Source organism: Leptosomus discolor, chromosome 7 (genome assembly GCF_034619465.1).
Source record: "Leptosomus discolor isolate bLepDis1 chromosome 7, bLepDis1.hap2, whole genome shotgun sequence".
NCBI lineage: Eukaryota > Metazoa > Chordata > Aves > Leptosomiformes > Leptosomidae > Leptosomus > Leptosomus discolor.
Genome location: NC_141397.1, coordinates 12,379,895 through 12,395,771, shown reverse-complemented (window position 1 = coordinate 12,395,771; position 15,877 = coordinate 12,379,895). Strand labels below are relative to the sequence as shown.

Genomic DNA, 15,877 nt, shown 5'->3' with positions numbered 1-15,877 from the left:
TCACCTGGCTGATGTGGATTCTTACTGTGATTTTACAGCTGCAGGAGTTGGAAGAGCAGCGTCTTCAGTCTGAGCATTATGTTCGGGACTTGGAGACTGCCTTGGCTAATAAGGAAAGAGAAGAAAGAGCTTCTTCCCAGAAACTGCAGGACCCCCTGTTGGCATCTTCTGGGACTAATACTCCTATTAAACAACTGAATGAACACGTGCAACGGTAAGAGAGTAACACAGTGAAGCAAAGTCTCTGTGTTGCTTTCTGGGATTGTGTGGAAACAACAGCATCACAGGAAGTTGATATAAGATTTTGAAAGATGCTTTTGGTTTAGATCGTGTTATTTCACGCTGTTCTTTCAGAATTGGTGCTCTGGTGGTAATACGAGCTGTATTTCTTTTTAAGCCTTGAAAATGAAAATGCCAGACTGGAAGCTACAGTCCAGCAACAAAGCAGTAGGATCGAAGCCCTTCAGAGAGACCTGCAAGCCTCTGCCTCAGTAAGCTGCTCATAAACTTCCCTTTTTGTGAGCTTCTGAGCCTAGTTGCCTGTATCTGTAGGGAAATATTAAGACAAGGTTTTCCTGGAGAGCCTGGGGGAGCTCAGTTCCTACGTTCTGCTGAATAGAGGCTGCTCGGAAAGCAGCCTGGTCCATTCCCCAGCTTTCTGGTGTTGAGAGTTTTCCCATGCTACTTTAGCAAGTCCTACTTAATGCTCTAGAAGGTGAGGATTTGACACTCGTTCGTTTTCTTCATGGCAGCTTGTCTGGGGCTTGAATTTGTGATGAAAAGAGTGTTAGCAACACAGGGTTGATTGATTTAGTTACTGCTGAGCAGTACTTGCACAGTGTCAAGGCCTTCTCTGTTTCTCATGCTGCCCTGCCAGCGAGCAGACAGGGGGTCCACAGGAAGCTGGGGTGTTAAGAAGCCGTGGGGTTAGGGCAGTTTCTGTAGTGGGCACTAGAGGAGTGATTATATTATGCACTACGTATCATTATGAACGCTGGAGGACCTTTGGAAGAAAGTTGCAGGGTGATTTTGTCTGTGCGTGTGCATGTCGTCTTAGCCCCCAAAGCTGTAACCTCACCTTGGCACTGTAGAGTGTTTTTTCTTTCCAGCAGCTTCAATTGCTCTTCTTGGTTGTGTTTCCCGAGGTGTGTTTTACACTCCGCCTTAACCTTAACCCTAGATCTTGCATGGGGAGAGGAGAGCTTAGGCCTGTTTCCATTTCAGTTACTGCTGTCACTTGCAGCGTTGTCTTTCCGGTCACCTCAATTTTTTCTTTTGCCGCTGTTGCTTTCACAGATGCAAAAGCAGAAAGTGCTGGCTCTGACACCAAAGGACTCGCACAGCACGTGGGAAGAGCAGTTGAAGTCAAGATCCCACCTGGAAAAGCGTGTTGCTCAGAGTGACAGGGAAAAGGCTGAACTCTTGGAAGGGGTGAGCCCACAACATTCTCCAGACACCGAGCCAACACCCTGGAGAACCATGTCCACATTTTGTGGAGTTCTTGCATCCTCGGCTTTTTCTGTTACCCTGCCATTCAGGCGCTGAGTACCTTGTCCTTTGGGGGTCATGCAGGAAGCGACAGGGATGTAGAGCAGCTTCTCTGTGGAGAACACTAGATGCATATACTGCACGTAGATATTGTTCCTATGTGCGTGTGCATGTGTGTGTCATGTATCTTTTCTATTTTGAATGTGCGACAGTGCAGGACAGCTAGTGAGGAGGCTGGCGGTGCAGACACACGTAGACAATGTGCATCTGTGCGAAGAACTGAGAACAAGCTCCGAGCTGCAGAAAGACTGTGAGAGGTAGGGCTTTTTAGCATGGTGAAGAGGTATCTCTGAGGAGAAGTCAAGCTGTCTTGAACTTTAACGTAACAATAGGTGTACATAACTGTGCGCAAATTCAAGCAATCACTCAGCGATTTATACCCTGTCTTGTGCAACTGATATCATGGTTAATGGAATGAAGTTAGAATTCTTTAAAAAGTAAAAATTACAGTAAAAATATGAACTCGGCAAGTTCATAATGTGGAATATCTAGTTTTTATATCGGTGCTTTATTTTCTCAAATATTCTGTTAAATCCTAGATTTACTTTGAAGCGGGAAGAGGAAAAGAGAAAAACTAAGAGAAAAACAAGAGAAAAACTAAGAAGGAAAGAAGATGCGTATTGTAAAGAGATAGAGGAGAAACAGCAACTTGAGTTACGCTCAAGGGATTTAGCGATGGAGTGGTTAACACCGAGAAAGCTCCTGCAACAGGTATATTAAATAGTGAGTTAAAGGCTTGTATTCTTACTGGCTGATTCTTTTCAATGGCATCGTATTCCAGTATGCCTAAAGAAGGAGGTACTTTGTTCATGGAAGAAGCATTGGATAACTATTGCCAAATTTTGAGGGTAGTTGAGAACAGTTGGTTCACCAGTGGGCTGGGGTTTTTGGTGGTCAGGTGGGTTTTTTTCTTTGCCAGATCATGCCAAGGCTACTGCATTCCAGGGATGATGAAGTTGTACAGCTTAGAGAAAGGATCCGTGTTAAGAAGATACTTGACAACTGATAGAAGATGAAAGATGGCACGAGAAGGAAAATACCCTTTTTTAGCCCTGTTTCTTACCAGAGTTGTAACAGGGCTAAATTAACCTCCAAGGGAATGTTTTAAAGCATGCACATACGCTAAAACACAGTTATTTTCAAAGCTTTATACTTGAGATATTTTAAGTAGTTTCATTATTTGGTTGCTGTCTTAAAAAAAAAAAAAAAAAGGCGTTGTGTCTGTGGGATGTTCGTTTGCTCTGTAAGGGTATGTTACACTTGCGCTGTGTGTGTACATTGTACACGTGCACGGGTTCATACAGTAGCTTATGTATTACCTGAAATTTCACTCTCCTCTTTGAAGCCACGCTTCAGTGTGAGAAATGTTAAAACGCCGTTTGATGCTGAAGTGGTTTTGTAGATTCATTTCCCAACTGGCTATTTATTCCTGTTCCCTGTCATTCAGGAATCCGACACTGAGAGAGAAAATGACCTGTTGCACAAAACCCAGTTACTACAAGATGAGATTGCTATGCTAAGGCTAGAACTTGATCAAGTAAGACTTAGGCACCAGGAGGAAGAAGGAGAATATTTAGAGGAAAATGAGGCCTTGAAAGAAAAAATTGAAGATCCCAAAAAGGAACTTAAACTGAAAGAGGAAGCCTTAACACAAACAGTTTTTCAGTACAACGGACAGCTGAACTTACTAATGACGGAATCTGCGGTGCTGGCTTCCAAACTTGAGGAGATGAAAGAAAGCAAAGACAGACTAGGGACAGAAATGGAATCATTTCGTTCCCGCCTGAACGTTGCTGTGCAAGAACTTGAACGTCACCAGTCATCGAAAACTGACGTTGAACGAACGTTTCAGAGAGAACGTGATGAACGGCTTCGCTTGCAAGACAAGCTCCATCACGACCTCTCTGATGTGCAAGAAACCAACAAGAGCTTGTCTCAGCAGCTGAGTAAAGCTGAAAGCAAAGCTAATAGTCTAGAAAACGAGCTTCACCGGTTGAAACAAACGCTCAGGGAAAAAACATTGCTCTTAGAAATGGCACAAAAGGAATTAAGTCAAGCCCAGGCTCAGGCAAAGCAACGAGATCACGCTTGACAACTTGAGAAAGATCAAGTAAGCAAATTTGTACTAAAGCAGGAATCCATGCAGGAGCGATTGGCCCAGCTCCAGAGCGAAAACCTTTTGCTCTGTTAGCAACTGGAAGATGTGCAGAACCAGGGGATCATCAAAGAGAAAGCAGTGCGCGATGTGCAGGACCGGTTTAATGATATGTTCAACAAACTCAGAACTGATACTGAAAAGAAAGTTTGCGTAGTGGAAGAGAGAAACAAGGAATTAAATGCCAAGTGTACTGCTTTGAGGGAACAAGTCTTTAAATCTGAGATGGACAAAGTAGAAAGCGAGGTAGCATATCCACTTTGAAAACCTTTAAATTGTTCTTTCTGTTCTGGAAATTATTTTGTGTTCGAAACATACTAGGTATAGGTTATATGCGTGGAACCAAGGAATGCTGATTTGTTCTGGTTTGTTGTGTTTCTCTTGGCTTTGTGGAAGGTTTTGGCAAAAAGGGTGCTACTGCTCAGACCTGAGCAAAGAACAGAGAAAAAATATCCAAGTCTAAGCTTTGATCGAGAAAGGTGATTCTTCTGCAGAGCTTCTTTCATCTCTTTTCCTTAGTCCATTTTATGCCCTTTAGAATGGTTTTTGTATTTCATGGGGTTTATGTATGTATTGCACTGATGACACAAATAAGAGTGGTATAAAAGGAAGAACCATCCAATATGCAAGGGCTGAGAAATGAAGATGCAGGAAAGTGAAGTGACGGGGGATGGTTTTTAAGCTCCTATGGAGAAAAAAACCATCACTTCTCCATAAGTTGCTATCAAAACCGAAGGGTATTAGCAGTGTGCAGGTGTTAATTTATGTATGTGTTTTGGGGGTCTAAGGGGAATGGAGTTGCCAGGCAGTGAGGAAGAGCAGCCACAGCCATCACCTTCTCAGGAAGATGACAGTTTTGTGCTGCCGACACCCTGCATTTAATTCCAAGTATTTTGTTCCAACTTGGTATTTAATAAACTGTATAATCTAGTCTGTGTCTGTTTTCTTCTGTTCCCCCCTGCTGGCTTTGCTTCTCCCATCTCCTGTTCACGTCATTGTACCCTCTTATTCTGCTTGCCTCTGGTACAGACGAGGACCTCTCTGATTGATGCAAAAAGGTGATGGCTGCTATCACTGTTGTGACATTTTAGGAGAAATGGTGCATTTTGTCACAGAATTTGAGTTCTTTGGACCGAGGTGGTATGGATGAGGACAGTCTCAGTTTTGAAGGCTTATTCAGGCTGTTTTCCTAAGCAGTCAGTTAAGACTTCTCTCTCTGCCCTCAATCTGAGTGCAAATCAGCCATGCAGATGTCTCCAAGGGTGACAGAGAAGCAAGGCTGTAAGTCCGAGCAACAGCTCTCTTCTGCTCACTTCCGCTCTCTTCCTGGCTGCAGCTTCAGTCTGCCCTGGAGGCCGGGCAAATGGCCAGCAAGCCTCTGTGGCCTTGTCCTCTGGCGAGGCGTGAAGCACAGTGGTGTTAAGACTGTGCGCTGGAGTTGAGGTATTGCTACTAATCACATCCCAGACCCTTCCTGTAGTCTGGGCGGAAGGTAGTGGGTGAGCTTCTGGTAGCCCTGAAATGCTGGCAAATCCCACAGGTTTTGATCCGTGGGAAGCTGACCAATCTGTAGCCAGCAACGGCAAAAGGGGGCAAGCAATTTCTCTGGCCTGCATCAGAGCGCGGTCAAGAAGAAGTTCAGCTTCCGGTACTTTGTAGCGTCTCTCCACAGAGAAAGCAGGCGCAGAACGTCTTGGCCCTTACTTTGTGCTGGCAGACTCGGACGTGACCTGTTTTCCAGTTGGTTCCTAACCTGCTCTGTGCTGCCAGTTGTCAGTGAGAGGGAACAGTTCCTGGCTGGTGGAGCAGCAGAACGGAACTTCAGCGTTGGCCTCTGGTGTAATAGGAGTTGACAGCAGTTAGAATGGGGTGGGGGGTGAGGGTGCAAAGTGAAGTCCAGTCCATTCCTTCACTTGAAAGTCCATCTGCAGTGTCACTGTGGGGACACTCTTGATGATCTCAGAGAGGCCATGGCAGTCGGAGGGGGCTCCTGCGGCCTGGAAAACAGGAAACGTCCATCCTGTCTCCAATGTCAAATGTCTCCAAGAAGGGCAAAACAGAGGAGCTGGGGAAGCATCATGGAGTTCCAGCACGGCAGGCTTGGAGCGCTCCGTGGGCATCGACTGAGAGCTCCCGCGGGCCCTGCCTGCCCCAGCTGGGCTCTGACCCCACCCGCGCCTCATCCTGGCACCCTGGCCATGCGCCGAGGGAAAAACCAGGAGTGGGCGCTCGGCGGCCGCACGGCCCCGCTGACCCCCCCCCGGGGCACGCCAGGCCTGTCGCCGCCCCGCCGCGCATCCGGGCGCCTCCTGCCCGGACCCGTCGCCGCAGCCTGGCGCCTGAGGCGGGAAGGCGACATCGCTCACCCTTTGACGCCGCTGACAAGCGCTGCGGGGGCAGGCCGGGAACTGGCCTTAAGGGCGCGTCCGCCGCCACCCCTTGGTACCCGCCACCCCGCTAACGCCCCCGCGCCTCCACAGGCCCTCCGCGCCCTCCCGCGCGGCGCGCGGAGCGGGCCGTTACCCTGACGTCGCCGTCCAACGGTGCCTGCGCGAGGCTCGCGGTCGTGTGGAGGCGGCGGTCCTGCGGGCTGCCGCGGCCACCGGGCGAGCGAGCTGCGGCCCTCGGGCTACCGGCGGTTCTCTCCGCAGCAGCCGTAGGTACCGGGCCGAGGGCGCTGCCGGGGGCTCCGCTCCCCTGTGCCTGCTCGGGCCCGACAGAGCCCGCCGGCGGCCTCCCGCCGCCGCTCCCCTGACGCGAGACCGTGCCCGCGTCCCCGCCGCGGGATGAAGAGGATCTTCGGGTTCCGGTGGAAGAAAAAGGGGCAGCCGCCGTCCGGCGGCGCCTCCCTGCCCTGCCCCGCCGGTGCCTGCGAGCTCCGGCAGAAGGACCCGGGCAAGCTGCACCGTGCGGCAGCCGGCGGCGGCCTGGCCCAGGTGCGGCAGGGGCTGCAGAAGTACGGCATCGACGGGCGGGACAAGGCCGAGCGGTAAGGGGGGGCAGCGCCGGGCGGGGTGGGAGGTGGCGGCAGCCCCGGTGCAGCTGCGGCCCCCGGCAGCTCAGCGGCGCTGGGGGCAAACGGCGGCGTCGCTGGGAGGAGCGGCAGGGCTGGCTCCGCAGCCCGGGGTGGGGGTGGGGGTGGGGGTGGGAGTCGGGCTTGTGCTGCCAGAAGCGCTTGAATTCGGCCTCGCATCCCGCTGTCGCCTTGCCCGTTTCGCCCCGGCCTCCTTAGTGCCCCCGTTCCCCGGGTCGTATTTCCTTGCCTGGGGGCGCAGGAGTGGAAGGGAGCGGGCAGCAGCCTGGCAAAGGTGGGCTGCGGAAGGAGCCTCGCGGTTCTTCTGCAGCCGCGCTTGGAAGTCGGAGTGCGATCGCGTGTATCTCTGGGCATCTCGGGGGGCTCAGCGTGCAGGTTTAGTCGTTGAGCTGAGGAAGCTGCACTGCCTCAACGGGGAGTCACTTAAGGAGAGGTAAGCACTGCGGTTGGGAAGGAGTTATGGTGCGGGATAAACGTGTTGTTTATTGATGCTGCGTGCACAATTGCCTGATGTGCCTTATGTGACTGTGATGCGGCCACCAAAGCAGCAGTCTGATTTTAGGTGGCAGCTACTTAGTTGTTTGCTCTGGGGCTTTGGTGCAGCTAATCAGTACCTTGGATTGAAAGATGTGGGCAGCGACTTGCAGGAGAAGCTGCTGCTTCTGGCAGGTGTTGTCATGTGTGTTTTTGAGTCAAGCACATCAATTACTTGGCAATTTTGGCTTAAGGAGAAGCCCTGGGCTGCAGCATAGCTGCTGGTGATCCATCCTAAGCGTAAGGGAAGTTTTTGGGTCTTGTCTGTGTTAACCCTTTAATGCCTTTTCTGAAAAGACTCTGAGTCAAAACCTTCATGACATTCTGAAGAGAAAGGTTCAGAGTAGCTCAGCTTCCTAGGGTGCCTATCCTGAAGACCGGACTTTTGCCAGTCAGCTAGCTTAATACTCTGAAAACACCTAAAACCAGCTGATTTTGTTGCCGGTCAGTATTTACGCAGCTGGAGATGGGGGATGCAGTTTAAGGTGGATTGAGTGCCTTTTGTGCACAGTGCAGCTGCTTGAGTGAAGGTGCCCAATGGAAAGTATGGAAATAGTTGCCAAATGTTTCTCTTTTTTTCTTCTGACAGCCTTCTCTTTCACTGTGGCTGCTTCAATCAGTCATGAGGTCTTAGCGGGCCCTGGTATCAACTTTGGCTAGTTTTTGCTTTTTCAGTTCATCCTGTCTAGAAAATCTGTTTCCTCTGGAAAGGTTTCCTTCTGTGTGTGATACTATTGTCAGTGTTATAACTGGGTGAATAAAGTAACACACTGTAAAAAAAACAAACCAACAAACAAGCAACAAGGCAGCGTATGTCAGATGGAGCACTGTGATGGTTTTGGCATGACAGTGCCCAGTGCTGAACAGCTTACCTGAGAGGGATTCGGTGGCCAGAGTCCACCTGCTTGCTGCGGCCGCTGTGCACTATACCAGCCATGAGGGTTGCAGGCCCACGTACACCCTCTTAGTGCCTGTGGGTGTGATTGTGTGTCGTGAGTGACCACCAGATGCAGTTGTGTTTCAGAGATTCGTTGTGTCCTCCAGGGGCTGGAAGAGTCAACATCATTGGAAATAGAAGTGAAGACTAGGAAAAGGAGGAAGTAGTGGCTCCAATGCGTGCATTGTTCGTAGGAATATCTTGGTACTGCCCCAAGGATGTGGCAAGTATCACACCTACAGGCTCCTTCCACAGAGTGGGTCCTGTAGCCCATGGGAGCTCCCAAAAATGCACTTGAACAGCATCAGTTAGGAGCAGGCAGCTTTTCAGAGGTGGTCTAGCAAAGCCTTCAGCCTTGCTGAAAAAGATGGGCAAAAGTCAGCACGGAGTTGGAAGCGCTGTAGGCATGATGCCGGCTAGTCATGAATGCTGGGTCAAAGCTAATCGCTAGGAGCTTTCCCCTGTCAGCTGCCTGTCAGGGCAAACTCTAAAGCTTTCCGTTGCTTAGCTTGTAGGTGCTGGGTTGTTGGCTCAAGTGCTGTTGGAAGTGCGTGCTGCCAGCCTGCTGTTTCCCTGTGGTCTCTCAGTGGGGTGGTTTTGCAGCTGCTCAGGCATCAGCAGTTCTGCTCTACCGCATGGGTGATCCGCGTAGGATGGCAGCAGCAGGAGGAACGGAGTCTGGGTTTGGTGTTACTGGAGGCCTCTTGTGGGGACAGGCAACTGGGTGAACATGCTGATGTTCTCTGCCAGCCTGTTCCTTGAAGTGGATCTTCTGTGGAGCTCAGCAGGCCTTGCTCCAAGCAGAGCCATCTCCTTTCCTGTTGGCCGACTGAGAGGATTGGTTGAGGAGGGCAGCAACAAGTCCGCAGGTTTTCTGAAGGCTTTTCTGTTTGCGAAGCTGATAGTGACTTCTTCAGGTTGGTCAGGTTTCCTACGGCTTTTAGTAGCAGCTTTTAAATGATCGCAGACTTCTTCCTAACCAGTCCCGGTTAGCTTTCAGATGATCTCAGTCAGTCAGTTCTTCAGAGGTTGAAGGAGCCTGCATACTTACATGGGAATTTCTCAGCAAGTGGTGGTAGCTGCTCTTGAGGGACTCTTCTACGAATGCTTCAGTCTTTTCCCCACCTGTAGCGAGACATTACAAGTTCTTTGAAGTTTTGTGTGTTTTTCTTGTCCTCATCCTTGTTGCCATGGAGAAGGCTCATCAGCTGCCCTGTAATAAGAAATATCTGCATTACAAATTGCTGTGTTTCTGCATCACGTGCCACTGCATTTGTGTACCTCTCCCTTTCCGATCCCACCTAGCCAGTGAGCTGTCATGCACCTGTCTATCAGCAAGGTGCCAAAACAATTGCAAGGTTAGTTGAGCTTTCCTAAATGCAGAGAAGGACCTACCTACAGTGCTGCGGTTCCAAAGGAGTGCTGGTGTTTCCCCTCAGTTCTTGAGCAACTGCAGGATTTTTATTGCATCACTTTCAAGGGAGGAAGGTCCCGGCTGTTTTCTAGCTTGTCTCTGCTCTGTTGGGACAGGCGTCCTGCAGAGCAGCAGGCCCTTTGCCTTCTGCAGGAGTGAAGCTTGTGCTGCTTTGTGCTTTGATTTAGGGGAAGCACACGCAAGGACTTTCTGTGTGATTGTGTCTTTGGGTACAAGTAGGCTGGTTAATTGACTTGAGACCTAAGATGTTCAGTGGTTTGAAGGAGCCCTTTTCTTTCTGGCAAGGCTTTAACTTGAGGGGGGAAGCTTCATGTGCTGCTCATGTATTCTGGAAAGACAGTATTCCCTCCTTGGGCAGGACTTTCTCGGTAGTAAGCTTTTTATGGCTACGACAGTTATACATGTCAGGAAGGTCAAGTATTACTTTCCTGTAGTCAGGATTAGACCGTTCTAGCTGTCTGCTTTGCTGCATGTTGTCAGAGGCACTTTGGTGCGAGCGTGTTCTTGTTTTTGCTACAGTCGTAAGCAAGCTGGAGAAAAATTAGAAATTCTGCAGGGAAACACTAGTATTCTTGCTATAAACCCCATCTGCTCTGTCTCTGATACACTGGCACATGAACGATCGTAGAAGAACTTAAAGGTTTACTTGCCATAGTCCTCAGGTTCCCAAGCTTTAGTCTCTGTTGCTGTGCCATGTGCGTAGTCCTGCTGGAGGCAGCGACCAATGCCTGTTTGTGCAGATTCAGTTCTACAGCGAAGGCAAGGTCTCCTGACGAAGCAGATGCTGAGGAGGATTTTTGCTAGCCAGCCTCAGGCATTTGGTGTGCAACTGCCATTACCGGTAACAGAATGAGAAACCTTTCCTTAAGCTTCTTTCTTCAAAGAGAAACTTGTGGTCATATCCGTTTATTACAGCCTGAAATGATTAATTTAGTTGTCTGTCTGTGCTACTTTATTTAATTTTTAGGACATCGCTGCACCTGGCTTGTGCAAACGGCCACGTGGATGTCGTTACATATCTAGTGGAAAACAAGTGTAAGCTAAACCTTTTTGACAATGACCACAGATCGCCACTGATGAAGGTATGTGGAATATGTTATGCTCTTGTGACTGGGGCTTATCGACTGTGTGCTAAATGATGTATGTGGCAGGATTCTTTACATTGTCCTGCGTGGAAACATGCATATTGTGATTGGGGTGGGAGAGGCATATGTTATCTGCTCTTTGTGGGTGCTTTTATTTTCCAGCATCAGGAAGCTGGGGGAATTGTTACAGAGTGCAATGTCGATGCTGGAAGTTTTTCCTTTCTTGTGTGTTGTTCCCAGGCAGTACAGTGCCAGCAAGAAGAATGTGTGGCTGTTCTGCTAAAGCATGGCGCTGACCCAAATCTGGCAGATGCTGACGGCAACACTGCCCTCCACCTTGCTGTCCTATCTCCTAATACATCTGTAGCAGGGCTGTTACTTGAGCATAATGCCAATATTGATGCCCAGAATAAGGTAAATGTTTATATTTGTTAAGGAAGTTCTTTCAAGAAGTTGCATTACTGTTTCTCTCAAAGGGTTTTTATACTTTGATTTTTAACTTGATTTACTTATCTGTCCTTTCAGGAGGGCCATACCCCGCTTATTCTTGCTGTCTCCAAACATCATGAAGAGATAGTAGAGTTTCTCCTTAAAAACGGAGCTGACGTGAATGCTCGCGATCAGTGTGAAAGGTGAGGGCTCCGTCGAAAGTCTGCATGGGTGTCTTTAGTATCCTTTCGGTCGGATTGATTAGAGGCATGGGAATGAGCTCTGAAAAAAACCAACAACCCAGGGAGCCACACAGAAGGCGGTATTTCTGTATGACTTGTGAAAGCAGGTCTGCACTTGCCTGCTGTCATGCCTCAGTGGGTGCTTTCCACACTGAGGATTGCAAGAAGGCGCTGTCTGTGATGGCCCTTCTGGCAGGAAACGCGCCGTTACCTCGGCAGCATCGCCTCAATTCGAAAACCCGTCTCCTGCGTAAGAGCAGCGTCACTTGCACGTGAGCGTTGTCTATGCGGAACCTTTGTCCGAAGAGTGAACATTTAATTGTTTGGTCTCTCTCTCCCATTTTATTGTTGGTTTTAATACTTCATGAAAACCGCTTTTTCTTTTGATCATTCTAAAGTAATGGGGAACGTACTTTTTTGAGAGCAAATAGGAATAAAAATATTTACTGTGTCTGTGTAAAACAATCTATTTCATATCGTATTTTGGATGTTTCAGAACCCCACTTATGACTGCTGCTTCTGATGGCGAGCTTAATTTGATAAAAGTTCTTCTTCGGTATGGGGCTGATGTTTCCCGTAGAGACACTAACGGATGGACAGCTGAGGATCTTGCTGTTGTTCATGGATATTCTAGGTGAATTTTTAGCTTTATCGTTAGAAAAAGTTGTCAGTTATCAGTGTGCCTTTTGAACGTTTTTGGTGGTAGCACCCAGGTTTAATGGTGTTTTGAGACCTGAAGCTGTGCTCAGTGATGTCTTCTGATACGGGTTATTCCTGTGTCTAGTGTTAATGTGGAAGCTGAGGAAAATTTCCACCCAGAATTCTCTGTTAGATTTCAAGTTTTGTTGCTAAGCTCACGTCTGCCCAACGTGAACGCTAAAGAATGCCTCTATCCTGCAGTTATCCAGAGGTGGAACTTGACAAACTGAAACGCATGTAAACCCTCTCCCCGGACCAGCACCATTGTAGTGGAGGTCAATAAGGACAGAGACTGGGAGCTACCAGCCTTTTGGTTCGGAGGAGTTCTAACTGATATTCCCTTTGTTACCATCTTAAAGCAGTTTTACTCTTCTTAGGCATAGCTTTGTACCTGTGGGTGTTCCTTCTGTAAGGTAGGTGTGTGTGCTGACAAGCTAGGCTGAAAAACATGTACCAAGGAGGTGTTAATAACTTTGTAGGTGTGAGTATGCATCTATAGAATGAACGTGACTGTAGTGAATATTGAAGTATGTAATAGTCACGTGGTAAGTTCTGTGTGTATTACTCTTAGCGAATATGTGAGTATATGAATCCATATGGCTCTGAGTATGCGTTGGGTGGATAATAAGTGGCTGTTAACGATTCTGTTAAAGGGTATATGCCACTACGTGGTTATTTTTACCAACTCTATTTCCTCTCTTTCTCTGTGTAGTCTTAGTAAAGAACTGGCAGAATACGCAGAATGCGAAGACACAGGAGAAGCTTCTGCAGGTGGTGCACAAGACGTTGTGGTACTGAGCACTCCTCACGGGGCAGGAGCTGCTGGCTTTGTGTGGGGTGCACCTGCTGTGGACAGAGGAGGTAAGATCCTTAACCGTGGAGGGGCTCATGAGCAAAATCACAGTGGCCTTTTCTTTAGGTGGTTTGTATTGTTAACGCTTCTTGTGTTCGCCGTTGACTCTAGCGGAGGCATCAGACGGAGCAGCACAAGAAGTTTTGTGAATGTGCTTATTTGTTGCTAGTTGGAGGTGCTTCTTGTCAAGCTGTGAAAGCAGAGTTGTGGTTTGTGTCCTACATGTCCACTGACAGGGTTGTTGCCTTCTGCCCACCAGATTGCCCATCTATATAGGTTTTCCTAGAGAGAGAGAGAAGGGGGACAGGGAAGGAACGAGGCAAGAGCGGTGGTGTTTTTTTTTTTTTCGGGTGTGTGCTTTTACCTATGGATGGCCATTCAGATTGTGAAAGTCCAATTGTAAAAGCAGTAGGTTCATCCTGAGTAGCTGTTCATCTTTCTGTAGTTGGGAAGCAACAGATGAGTTAGCAGGAAGATACGTGTCTTGTTGATTTCCACTGAGTTTGTGTGTCTTTGTTTTTAATACTAACGGTTTCGCCTGCTCTAAGCTCCTTTTAGTGAGTCACCTTATTCCTCAGCATCAGTTACAACTGTTTCCATGCAGGGGCTGTAGAGGCATAGTTAGGAAAAATCGTCTGGGAAAAGCAACTTTGTTAGCATCAACAATGCAGTGTCTGTGTCTACTGTGTCCTCTTTGACAGATCTGGATTTACAACAACAAGAATGCTTTTCTTCCACTTTTAGTAGTTTTATGAAATAAACTTCAAAAAATCAGTGTTACCTTGTGATCCAGAAAAACAATTCAATGGCCTTGTGATCAAAAAATTAACTCCTTCAGTGAGCTTTTAAAATGCCGTCTGTGCTTAGGAGCTCACATAGCCCTAGAGGAATCTTAGTAAATTAATATTTTAATATAAATGACATTGTTTGTCTTTACGTCTGGGGCCCTACAGTGGAAGGTTTTGTTCTTTCTGCTTTCTTAAGGGTGTTCGATCAGAACTATGTGGCAAATAGGCAGCAGACAGTGTTCAAACAGAGTTCATTACTCCTTTTTTAAATATGTCGAGAAATATGAGCAAAACCTAGGATATTTGTCCTCATTGACTTTTCCCAGATACGGGAATTTAATTTAGAGCCAACTCGGGAACAGTTGCTTTCATCTAGTCAGGGATTTGCAAAGTTTCTTGATAGACTGAAGGAAGTGGTTTGGTTTGTGGGGTTTTTTTGTTGTTTGGGGTTTTTTTTGGCAAAGGGCTTGGTACAGGTAGTTTAATAAGTAAAACGTTGCTTTCACCCAAACAGCACTCTCTGTTAATGCCTCCTGCCTGTGTAGATAATTGATGTGGTACCACATTGTAATGGCGGACAGGCCTGGGTTATTTTAAAATACGTGGCTTGAAGAATAATATTGTCGTGCGATTCCAAAACTGACAGACCCCCCGGGAAAAATGGGGTTTTGAACCAAATAATTTGCCCCATTCCTTGAAAATCGTAATACTACTAATATAAGTCCCCAGTATTATGGGAACTTTTTACTACTTCTCCTCATTTGAAGAGGCATAGTAAGTGTGAGGAGAATGGTCTGTGGGTTAAGGACTGTGGGAGGAGAAAGAGTATGCTCTGTTCTCAGTCTGTTTCTAGTAGGACTTGTTTTTCTTCTGAGTAGTGTGAATCCTGTTCTCCTTGTGCTCAGTCTCTTAAAAGATGGTTGTTTTCGAAATGTGTTCGTTCATGCTGTCTTGTGTTGAATTGACTACCCAAAGTTTCGTTCCGTCATGACACGTTGAGTTGTCCATGTTCAATGTTTATATGTGCTGGTTGAATTTTAGCATGCTAAATCTAATTTCAACATGTCAATTAATGTTTGAACAGCAATAGATGACTTTTCCGAAGGAGACTCCATAAGGTAAGACTTCCAAAATACCTGAGACTTGCCTGAGGAGTGATTTGAGAGACACAGTACTCACTTTGCTTTGCTTTTTAAGAAGCTCTGAAAAAGCGGGGAGTGGTGACAGTTGGCCTACTTGTGAGGAAGAAGAACTTGATTTTACCCCCAAGGTATGGTGCATTTACAGTAGAAATAAGTGGTTTGAAGGTAAGTTTTTTTTTCTCTGGGATTGGAAGAAACTGCAGTTCCAGCCAATATTGTTTTCTCCTTCGAAGCCGTCTCTGGCCTGCCAACCTTTCTTGGGCTGTGAGTTTTTCCTAAAACGCCTGTAGCTGTGGCAGAGCATGCAGTAGATGTGTGGTTTGGGGCAAAAGAGCAATAGGTGACGAGTTGGACCACGTTGTTTCATTTGTTCTTGTTCATTTGAGTCAGATTTGCAGACCCTAGAAGTTTATCAGTTACCATTATAACCTATTCTGTTCTTCTCCAAACGTCGTTATTGTTTCCTGTAAATTTGGTGACAGAATCCTAACTGATAAAGGGCATTTATTTATCAAGATCTACTGAGGTCTTTCATCACCTAGTTCTCCTTTCCCCCTCCTCAGGTTCCTCAAGAGTGCTCGATGAAGGAGTTACTCAAATGGGTTGTCTTTTTTTTTCTTCCGTGAGATGGCATTCCGTGCTTGCATGTAATCTCACGCTGCACGTTTTCCTTCTCTTTTGAATGCTCGGGTAGTATTCTTTTTGTCAGCTGCAAGCGCTCACGCCTGCTGTTTTTACTAATGCTCTGAAAGAGGATCAACTTCTGCAGTGATGTCTGGAGCATCTATTCTGTTGCACTGGCATTCTGCACTGATGAGGAACGCGAGGGTGGTAGTTCAAGCCGCTCTCTAATGCTGGAGATGCAAGCATGTCTAGTTTTAACATGATTTCATTTTCTTGCCCAGATTTAAATAGAAATGATGCATTTTTCTGGCATGATTTGGAAATTTAGGGTTATTGTGGTAAGTGTACTTGCAGGGATGAGTTTATGCATTA

The 15,877-nt window shown here is 47.3% G+C and overlaps 1 protein-coding gene across 1 annotated transcript in view; it reads left to right on the top strand.

Moving 5' to 3' along the window:
- Positions 1-6,489: 6,489 nt before the first annotated feature.
- The window catches only part of LOC147415078 (uncharacterized), a 43,859-nt gene continuing 34,471 nt past the window's right edge, over positions 6,490-15,877 (top strand). Inside the window, 8 exon segments of the mRNA XM_086468522.1 lie at positions 6,490-6,692; positions 10,611-10,725; positions 10,969-11,142; positions 11,254-11,360; positions 11,896-12,033; positions 12,811-12,959; positions 14,824-14,857; positions 14,940-15,046. Of these exon segments, the coding sequence (XP_086324648.1) occupies positions 6,490-6,692; positions 10,611-10,725; positions 10,969-11,142; positions 11,254-11,360; positions 11,896-12,033; positions 12,811-12,959; positions 14,824-14,857; positions 14,940-15,046 (1,027 nt within the window).